This window comes from Gastrolobium bilobum, unplaced genomic scaffold (genome assembly GCF_033153095.1).
Source record: "Gastrolobium bilobum isolate Gb01-03AN ecotype WA unplaced genomic scaffold, APGP_CSIRO_Gbil_v1 utg16346, whole genome shotgun sequence".
NCBI lineage: Eukaryota > Viridiplantae > Streptophyta > Magnoliopsida > Fabales > Fabaceae > Gastrolobium > Gastrolobium bilobum.
This window is the reverse complement of record NW_026895130.1, coordinates 21,546-32,453: the sequence shown is the minus strand read 5'-3', so window position 1 is coordinate 32,453 and position 10,908 is coordinate 21,546. Positions and strand designations below refer to the sequence as shown.

General features: G+C 39.0%; 1 protein-coding gene across 1 annotated transcript; it reads right to left on the bottom strand.

Moving 5' to 3' along the window:
• Positions 1-4,831: 4,831 nt before the first annotated feature.
• Positions 4,832-9,364, bottom strand: LOC133285723 (histone-lysine N-methyltransferase family member SUVH9-like). The gene is made up of 2 exons (XM_061483021.1): positions 7,296-9,364; positions 4,832-4,960 (listed from the first exon to the last, which is right to left on the bottom strand). Exon 1 carries the CDS (start codon positions 9,328-9,330, stop codon positions 7,363-7,365), a length of 1,968 nt encoding a protein of 655 aa, XP_061339005.1. The 5' UTR covers positions 9,331-9,364; the 3' UTR covers positions 4,832-4,960; positions 7,296-7,362.
• Positions 9,365-10,908: the final 1,544 nt, after the last annotated feature.

The window sequence follows — 10,908 nt, the reverse complement described above, 5'->3', positions numbered from 1 at the left end:
GTCAAATCACTAGCTGGCCGCAACTGTTGCAATCCTTAGAACTCCATTTCGCACCTTCGCAATACGATGACCCGAAAGGCGATTTGATGAAATTGTTGCAGACGACTTCCGTCCGTGACTATCAGTCCCAATTTGAGGTTTTAGCCAACCGCTGCATTGGCCTCCCTCACCCTTACCTCTTGAGTTGTTTTATTTCGGGCCTCAAACCGGAGCTCCGTCGGGAAGTTCAAGCTCTCCAGCCCATGACTCTACCTCAAGCTATTGGGTTGGCCCGCCTCCAGGAGGACAAACTAAATGATCAACGCTTGCCATCGCGTTCCAAATTCTTCAGTGGCTCACAACCTTCCGCATTTGGGGGTAATCGGTCCCCGATCACGACTTCAACGGTTACCGCAGGACAGTCCACCCCTTTGGGTCGTACCTTCCATAAACCCAACATCAAACGTCTTTCCCCTGAGGAACTCCAGATCCGCCGTGACAAAGGGCTTTGTTACAATTACGATGACAAGTACCATCCCACGCACAAGTGCAAGCGTCAATTTCTGCTACTGATTGCGTCGCCAGATCAAGCTGCTGATGATGACGACCTTCACCAAATGATGCTGGATTGCTCCAACCCCACTGTGGATGACTGTACTGACCCACCACCCGGACCCACAATAGATGCGGCCCAGATAAGTTTCCATGCCCTCTTGGGCCATTCGGTTCCCCAAACTTTACGTGTTCAGGGCCGCGTGGGTAAGGCCCATTTGTCCTTATTAATTGATAGTGGCAGTACCCACAACTTTATTCAAGGACGCATTGCTAAATATTTGGGCTTAGAAATCCACCAGGCCCAAGGATTTCAGGTGTTAGTGGGCAATGGGGAAGAATTAAACTGCTCCTCTATGTGTAAACAGGTCCCACTTTTTATTGCTGATCACCAGTTCTTTGTTGATTTTTATTTGCTGCCCATTTGTGGAGCAGATCTTGTGCTAGGGGTCCAATGGCTTAAAACGCTAGGCCCAGTGCTCACCGATTATGAAGCCTTAACCATGAAGTTTATCAAGGAGGGCAAGTTGGTCTTGGTTCAAGGAGTTGCTTCTGAGCAGGCCCAAGAACTTAACTCAGCCCAGTTGAAGAGACTGATATCCACACGTGCCATCGCAGAATTATATCATCTTCAAGCTATCCCACCTCACGCCACGTCAACCCCACCCACCACATACCCTCCTGAAATCGAAAATATCCTCTCCAAATTCCATTCCCTTTTTGAGATCCCCTCTGAGCTACCACCATCTCGCCCCACTGACCATCACATTCCCCTACCCCACAGTTTAGATCCCGTCAATGTCCGACCGTACCGCTACCCGTATTTTCAGAAACGGGAAATCGAGAAATTAACGGCTGAGATGTTGGATTCGGGCATTATTCGACCGAGTTCTAGCCCATTTTCTTCTCCGGTACTCCTGGTCAAAAAGAAAGACGGCTCGTGGCGCTTCTGCACAGATTATAGGGCCCTTAATGCATTAACTCAGAAGGACCGCTTTCCCATTCCAACCATTGACGAGCTACTCGACGAACTTCATGGAGCTTGTTGTTTCTCCAAGCTGGATCTTCGTTCAGGCTACCATCAGATACGCATGGCACCAGGTGATATCCCAAAAACGGCCTTTCGAACCCACGAAGGCCTTTTCGAATACTTAGTCATGCCTTTTGGATTGTGTAACGCTCCTGCTACTTTCCAATCCACTATGAATGTGTTATTCAAACCTTATCTTCGGCATTATGTTATTGTGTTTTTTGATGATATATTAGTGTACAGTAAATCTGTCGCTGACCATATCAAGCACTTGGAGGAGACATTTCACTGCCTTTGGACTAACAAAAAATTTTTGAAGCGTTCCAAATGCACCTTCGCTCAGTCTTCCTTGGAATATTTGGGCCATATCATCTCGGATAAGGGCGTCGGACCTGACCCTGAGAAAATAAAATCCATGCTTGCTTGGCCAATACCGACTACCATCAAGCAGCTCCGTGGTTTTTTGGGGCTGACGGGTTTCTACCGTCGTTTTGTGCAGAAGTATGCTTCAATAGCTTCTCCACTGACAGACATGCTTAAAAAAGATGCTTTCCAGTGGAACCCTCGAACTCAGCAGGCCTTTGAACTTCTTAAGGAAGCAATGACACAATCTCCAGTCCTGGCCCTACCCGATTTCAACATGCCTTTTACATTAGAGACTGATGCTTCCGGAGAAGGGTTAGGTGCAGTGTTACTACAGGGTGGGCACCCTATATGCTACTTTAGCAAGAAATTCTGCGCTAAACTAGTATCGTCCTCCACTTATGTCCGCGAACTCCATGCTATAGTCAAAGCTGTAAAAAAATGGCGGCATTATTTGTTGGGGCGCAAATTTACAATACACACAGACCAGCGAAGCCTCAAGGAGCTAATGACCCAAGTCATTCAAACCCCTGACCAACAGTACTACCTTTCCAAACTTTTGGGATACGACTATAACATTGTCTACAAACCTGGTCGTGACAACCGCGCCGCAGATGCACTATCCCGGGTACCTACTTCCCAGGCCCAAGTCCTCACCCTTACTGTACCTCAATTTGAGTTTCTCCCTAAGCTCATAGAGGACTACGGCAATGACCCAAGCTTAGCACAGATGATTAAAGAGTTGGAGACCGACTCACTGTCACACCCGGGGTATTCTTTACAACAGGGCCTTCTTCTGTATCATGGTAAAATTATGGTGAGTGCAGCTTCTTCTTTCAAGAACTTATTACTCGCAGAGTTCCATGCAACTCCGCTGGGAGGTCATATGGGAGTCCACAAGTCTTACTCGAGGCTTCAAGAAAATTTCTACTGGGATGGTATGAGAAAAGACATGATCGAGTTTGTTAAACACTGTCTGGTTTGTCAACAGGTTAAGTCTCCAACTACTAAGCATGTGGGGCTCTTACAGCCAATCCCCATTCCCACACAAATTTGGGAAGACATTTCCCTGGATTTCATAACAGGGCTGCCTTCATTCCAAACCTCCACGGTCATTCTGGTTGTTGTGGATAGATTTTCTAAAGCGGCCCATTTTGGCATGCTGCCTACCAACTTTACGGCCACCAAAGTAGCTGAACTGTTTGCGCATCTGATTGCCCGCTTGCATGGAATGCCTAAGAGCATCATATCCGATAGAGATCCTATCTTCATGAGTCATTTCTGGCAAGATCTGTTTCGCTTAAGTGGTACTAAACTCAGAATGTCTTCTGCTTACCACCCACAAAGCGATGGCCAAACCGAAGTCATGAATAGGGTGTTGCAACAGTATCTACGGTCTTTTGTTCACCATCAACCAAAGTTGTGGGGCCGATATCTTCATTGGGCTGAGTGGTGCTACAACACTTCTTCCCATTCGGCTACTGGCATAACACCTTTTCAAATTGTTTTTGGCCGCGAACCTCCTAACATTCCTACATATGTCACTGGCACTAGTAAGTTGCAAGCTGTAGATGCTACTTTACTCAACAGAGATGCTATCCTATCTAAGGTCAAACAGCAGTTGTTAAAGGCCCAAGAATCCATGAAAAAGTTTGCTGATAAGAAACGTTTAGATCACTCGTTCAAACTGGGTGATTTAGTGTTGGTTAAGCTTCGCCCCTATAAGCAGCAATCCTTGGCTAATCGCACTTGTCACAAGTTGGCAAAAAAGTACTACGGGTCGTTTCCAATCATTAAATGCATTGGTGAAGTTGCGTTTGAGCTGGAACTACCCAAGGGATCTCAAATCCACCCCGTCTTTCACTCCTCTCTTCTCAAACCATTTTTTGCTGATTCTATTGATAGGCATTTACCACTTCCACCTACCAATCGTCTTCACCAACCAGTCATTAAACCACTCGCGGTATTGGACATTAAGGAGCATTCTGATTCTACCAAGGTACAAGCTTTTATACAGTGGACTGGTCTCTACCCCGAGGACTCATCTTGGGAAGATTTGGCCGAGGTACTCCAGAGTTATCCCCACCTACACCTTGAGGGCAAGGCGTTTCTTGAAGGAAAAAGGGATGATAAGGAACAAGAGGACCAGGCTCAACTAATTGGTGAAGAGGCCCACACTGAACTAATGGACATGGAACCACAAGAAGACTCGACAGAAGAGTTCAACAGCCTAAGGGTTAAATGGTCCAAACGATATAAAACCAAGCCCAAATGGATGAGGGGCTATTTGGTCTCTTAAGGGCATCAGAAAGGGAAACGTGAATTGTTATGCCGTTAGGGGAGAGAGAGAGTAGTTTGTTATGAGGGAATGGATGGCAATGCTTTACAGGCATGCCTCAATAGTATGTTTGCTGTTTTTCTGTTATGGAGTGTGTGTATAAAGAATCCTATTTCCTTATTGCAATGTATCAGACGTTTAGTAACCAATTTGGTTAAGGAGGCACCTCCCCTCGAAGGAGGATTATCGTTCTGTTTTTCATTATAGCCCTGTATTTCACACCTGGTTACTGTCAATAATGTTTCTGTGTTTACAATAGCTATCACTTGTCCATTTCAAAATAACTGGTTTTCATCATACAATGTCACATACATAAGCTGCATAGGCTATTTCTTGGACTATGGATAATCAGATGCCTAACTTTTCTCCTTCTAAATCAATTAAAATGCTGCATGATATCTATTTGTTAATATTGTGCTTAAAAAAATGCGGTGATAAGATAGGCAAATGTTTCGTCCCGGGCAAGGACCAAAAAACAAATAACAACAAAGATTGAGAAGAATTACAGAACAGTTCAAGATTAAGCAGATAGGGAACTTTAATTTCCTCATCTTCCTCACCACACAAGAGCGCCATGTATTAACTACCTAGAAGTAGATAAAATCAGTACAATATAATAGAGACATTATATCAATATATGCAATTACACTGTTCCCCGTAAATTGGTTAGGTTGAAACCTTCTGGAAGTCACGCTATCCTGCAAATGAATATCAACACAAGTCAGCATCCTAGAATATTAATTGTAATAGCACAACTGGGAAAAATGGAGACATGCTTCGGCTGTAATTTGTCATCACAAAGGGCCTATCAAACTCGAAAGGAAAATCGTACTGAACAGCTACTACAAAAGCGTTCCTCTGTGATACTGATATATAATGCAAAATGATAAGATAAAGCATATTTTGTCTCCCAAAGTAAATGCTGCTAAATTTTAAAAAGAATAACTTCTAATAACTTCCAAATAGATCAATTCATATTTGCCACTTCCTTTCCTGCATGAAAGCTATGCAGGTGAAAGTTAGAGCATGTATTTGATTCTCCCTCTCCAATATCATTTTTTAGAGGGGTTTAAAACCTTAATCTTGAACTTGTTCCGAACTCCGAATTAGTTCATAGGGAACCTATAAAATTTCCGGCAGGAGAAATCCAAAAAAAAAAAAAAAAAATATTAGCCACTTCCCCCAAAAGAACTTGGAGCCTGTTTGGATGAGCTTTTTAAAAAAAGACTTTTTATGCATTACTTATTTTAGAAGTACTTTTTACAAAAGCCAAAACTATTTAAATTTTGAAAAAAAATATTTGACTTTTGACTTTTACAAGCTAAAATTTTTAGCTTAAAAAAAATGCTTTTGCCTTTTTTTATGACTTCCCCCATTTTTTTAAAGAGGACATCTAAACACTAATTTGTAGTGAGAAGGACCTTTTTTGGGAAAAAAAACAGCATTTGGAAAAAAAAAATGCTCATCCAAATGGGCTCTTGATCCAGTAACCGGATTCATTTTACCAAATCAAATTTGTAAAAAGGCTCCTTTTGTGAAAAAATAAAATAAAAAATAGCAGCGCCACCAGTATTTGTTCCACCTAATTTTATCTTTCATTTGCTCCTATTGTGAAAGCCCGTTTTGAATAACAATACCCAACAGAATGCACACACACGCACCCCAGATGACCATGAGAAACACAATAATCTATGAACTACGATTGAACACTCACAAAAACCACAATAGGCATAACCCATAGGATCAACCTATGAATTGAAAAATAAACCCTGCAAGTTGTTTGGTATGTAGTCATTCTAATTCCTCAACTTTAAAAACTTGCTTATATAGTACTTGGGTGATATATGTTAAAAAAGTGCAAATGTACAAAAAAAAGTGCGATATATGTGAAAAAAGCTCAAGATCCCAATGCTGACAAATTTAACATCAAAATTCCAAATTTTCCATATAACTCAAACCAAAACGACATATATGTAACTTTTGAAGTACTTGGAAACCTAGAATAACCACAAAGCAAATGCCTCAAGAACAGTTCATCTTATCAAGAAAAATTTGTTTTCATTGAAAATTTACAAATTATCCCCTTTTCAAGATATATATATATATATATATATATATATATATATATATATTAAATAATCTGACGGAAAGATGAAAATAAAAAAGTAAATAGAAAAAATATTCAAATTTCTTACCTTGATCTGCAAAAAACTATACTTTGGAAGTTTTTTTAATCAGAAAGAAAAGAAAATTGAACAAAGACAATAAAAAAATATAAAATAGAAAGTATATATATATAAATATTGAAAATTACTTTATTGCTACAATGAGTACCAAAGAATGGTTGGAATTTACAAAAAAAGAATGGTTGGAATCAATATAGCACAAATAATTAACTAAGAGGCAAGATCAATGGTTAAGTACAATTCCCCTAGCATGATCACAAAATCAGCACAAAAAGTCTCTATTATTGGAGGCAATTTTAAATTAAAGAACTAGTGGTTACAGCCTTTACACATATTAAAAATTTAGAATACAGTAAATCATAATAGATGATATGATGTGCCTGTAAATAAAATGAATCATATAGAAAAGAAGCTGAACTTTAAAAGGGGAATCTCGGAGGGAAAGTTTTAAAAGCATGTGTTCACAAAATAACACCAGCATATGATGGATGGAATGCACAGGTGCACACACACACACACAAAACCCAGATACAGGTAAACAGATTTGGACTGCTAGAAGCTGAAGAAACCACATAAAAGGAGATCATAAGCATTATATCAATCTTCAAATTTCCAATAGATATTAGATATTAAACCTTCCATCATCGGAAGTACATCTGGATATCAGAATGACCACAAAATGTAGTAGTTTATCTTGAATCACATGCCTATATCTCATATGGTTAACAGAGTTTACTGTTTACATTGGAGATTGGAGATTGGACAAAGTGCGAGAGAAAAGTAAGACATAATTTAATTGAAGACAACGGTGAAACAAATAAGCTAAATGGAAGAAGTGGGCTTTTACCTCAGTGAACAATGCCCAAAACTCAGCTTCAGCATCTCATAAAGTGTACCAAACCTTTCAAAATCCTTCAGTTACATATAGAGAGCTTGCCTGTCCACTCATCAGCTACCCCATAATCAAGGCTGAGCTCTCTCATTGGAGGGATGTTCTCCATTGCAAATAGCATAAGGCGAGGGAACATCAAATTATTGTGATCATACAGAACAAACTGAACCAACACATTCGGACTTGAACTATGACTCATATAGCAAGCAACATTCCTCATTCCGGACACATCCATAGCGAAATCTAAAGGAGGAATTGATGGATATGATGGACGAACATAATTGGGATCTATCAGAGATAAATTCCCCCATTCTTCCCACCTATTAGAAAACCGATTTGGATATACCAACGAATCACCATTCATTGACAAAACTTGTGCTTGCTCCCTGGTCAGAACAACCCCTGTGAACTCACAGATAAAAGCACCCGCTTGAATAAGGTCCAAGGACCTAACTCCCCATCCAGTTTCCCTAGATCTAAACACTTCCAACCTATTTTTCAGCCCCTTTTGTGTGACACGATTCCGACAATGAGGAGGACATTGGCAAAAAGGGCCACATTCAAAAATTACAGGCTTCCCTCTCACGAGAACCCCACTTTGAGTATAAGGAAACTCGCCTCCATTCTTCAAAGCACAAAAGCATCCATCAACACAACCATCTACACACTCACAACCCGCAGATCTCCCAGTTTGATGAAACACAAACTGCGGAAAATTGGTCTTAGTAAGATACTCATAACGAAGAGGGTCATGAGCTCGGTCTATATCATTAAAAACACGAACGGGAAACTTCTCCATCCCGCTCGAAAGATCAAGAGAAAAACAACACATGGGTTTAATACTCAATGGATCTTTCCTAAGCCTATCAGCGTCTGTCATAACTGTACTACCCATCTTAGCCTGTCCATCAATCCTCACTAGCTTATACTTATATACACCAAACCCAGACTTACCAACATCAAACCAGCATTCAAGGATTCTATATAAGCCATCATATACATACACCTTACCTGAAGTTGAGGTTGTTCCCTCAAACCGAACCCCTCGAATGACCCTCACTTCAATCCCATAGCGCATGCTTCTCTCCATTGCAAGGTTCCCTCCTTCCAACTTCTGATCAAAAACCTGCTTTGAATGCTTATCTTGGCCTCCATGACCCGAATAGATGATAACATCATCTTTATCCAAATCATCCTCGTACCCACCAGAGACTATAACACTTGTAGCAATTGGTTCACCATTTGAACTCATGCGAGAGGGAAGATAATCAATCCCAGCTTGTGGCTGACCGTGCAACCCAACCACATACAATTCCATCCTATAAAGGAACACATCACCAATGCAAATACCAGGTATTGCACCCACAATCCTCTTATCACGATTCAGACACAAACCACTCCTCCTCATCAGTTTAGAAGCCTTCAAATCACTCCTCTTCCTCCCAGAATCCACCACCTTCCTCTCATCCTCCACTGACATCATCACGCGCAGCGCGTCGTATGTCATCCTCGTCCTCCGAATCTCAGACCGAAAATTTCGCATCTCCTTCATCCCGAAATCCACCATCCTCACCAGCTCCTTCCACCGCCGCCGCGCCGGCGGCGGCGGAGAAATGTTATTCTCCGGCACCGATACCGGCACGATTGCCTTCGAATCCGGGTCCGAAATGACGTCGTTCAGGAATTGCTTCGAGACTCGGTCAAACTCAGAGTACAAGTTGCCGCTTCCGTTGCCATTGTTGTTGCTGTTATCCCCTGCGGACCCACCTAGGGTTTCTTCACTGAAGATGTTGAGGTTGAGAGACCCATTTGAGAGCTTGGATTGGTGGGGTTCTTGTGAGATTTGGGTGGCGAGCCATTCGTCGAAAGGTTCGAGCTTGGGGGTGAGTATTGGGGTTTGGATTGTGGCGGTAACGGTGGCGGAAGAACCGGCGGGGTTGGGGATTCCGGGCGGTGGGAGAGATTTTTCAGTGGAGAGGAAAGAATCCATTAAGCGTGAAAATCTTGCTACGTAGTGTTTAGATTTGAAGCATAGGTTATGGTTATGGTGATGGTGAATGAGAGAAGAAGTTAGCTTTTAAAGTTCTGAACTTTGGTGGTAAAATGAAATTTTTTGAACTACACTTAAAAAGTGCTTACCTCTTTTTTTTCTTGCAAAATCTAAAACTGTCTTAGATTACAAATGGTCTATTTATTGCAAAGTGTGCAACCGTCTCTTATTTATTTACATATTTATTTATTTTTATGATCAATTGATCATGATAAGTGATAAATGCTGCTTTTATTTTTTTTATTTTTTTTTTCTTTTAATTTTGAAGGTTATTTTTGTAATTATAATACTTAAAGTTAATTTAATATTATTTGAATTGAATCAATTTAATTTAATTTTAACATTAATTTTATTGTAAAAAATAAGATTTAAATTAATTCTTATATTTGAAATACCTCAAAAAAGAATAAAATTATTTTGTTTTGATTTTTTCTTTCTTTCTTAACTTAAATTATAATAAGTAGTAAATCCATAAATATAGGTAAAATTGTTAATTCAAACATTCAACATTATAATCAGATAAAATCTACTCAAATCCAGCAAAGCTGATTGAATTGGAAATGGATTAATGTTAAAAAAACATGATATGGTCATGTGAGAAGATCTCAATCATACAAAAGTAAATCAACGGTTATGATTTTGTAACTACTTATTTTAATATATTTTCTCTCTCACCATTTATTACCATTGATCTATCTTTGTATGGTTATGATTTCCCACGTGACATGGTCATGTGATTTTTCACATTAGAGGATCTAAATCCGATTGAATTTGTAAACAAAAATGATTTAACTACCAAAAAAAACTTTGAAGGTGGATATTCTTACAACAACAAAAATTCACTATCAATCCATTACCAATCTAAACATCATTAGATCAAATAAAGAGAATGTTGAAATATTATGAAGCACCACACTTCAAAAGATTAGATAGGTAGTGGGTTGGTAGTAAGTATTTTTGGTAATAAGAATATCCCCCTTAAAAACTTTAATTTTAACTTTAATTTTGAATGTCATTTTTGTAATTATGCCTTAAACAAAAATGATTTAAAAATTAACTACCAAAAAAATGATTTCAAAATTTAATAAAAAAGATTTGTAATATAATTTAATAAATTTCATTTCAAAACTTTCCAAATGCAATACTCACCACTTTAAAATAGTTAGCATAAATAGTCAATAATATTTTTTTCTCCAAGTTTTTTCTCTCTCAAATTATTCTATAATCGTTTGTGTCAATCTTTAATTAAGAAAAAATATATATATTTAAAGTAAAATTGTTTTTACAATAAAAAATAGGGGTTTTTTTTTTTTTTTGGTAAGCAACAAATAGTGTTATTTATCCTTAAATTTTAACGGATGGAACTAACGATATACTTTAAATTAAATAGATATTTTTATTCACTTTTTTTTGTAACAAAAATTATATATTTTTTTTGGTAAACTACAGAAAATAAAAAATTCTTTAATCATTTATAGCTAAGTTGTCAATTGTTTTATTTAAGAAAGATGAAAGTGC

What these genes read in the sequence shown, in the direction of transcription:
- LOC133285723 (XM_061483021.1), bottom strand. Translation starts at nt 9,330, where the DNA reads ATGGATTCTTTCCTCTCCACTGAAAAATCTCTCCCACCGCCCGGAATC.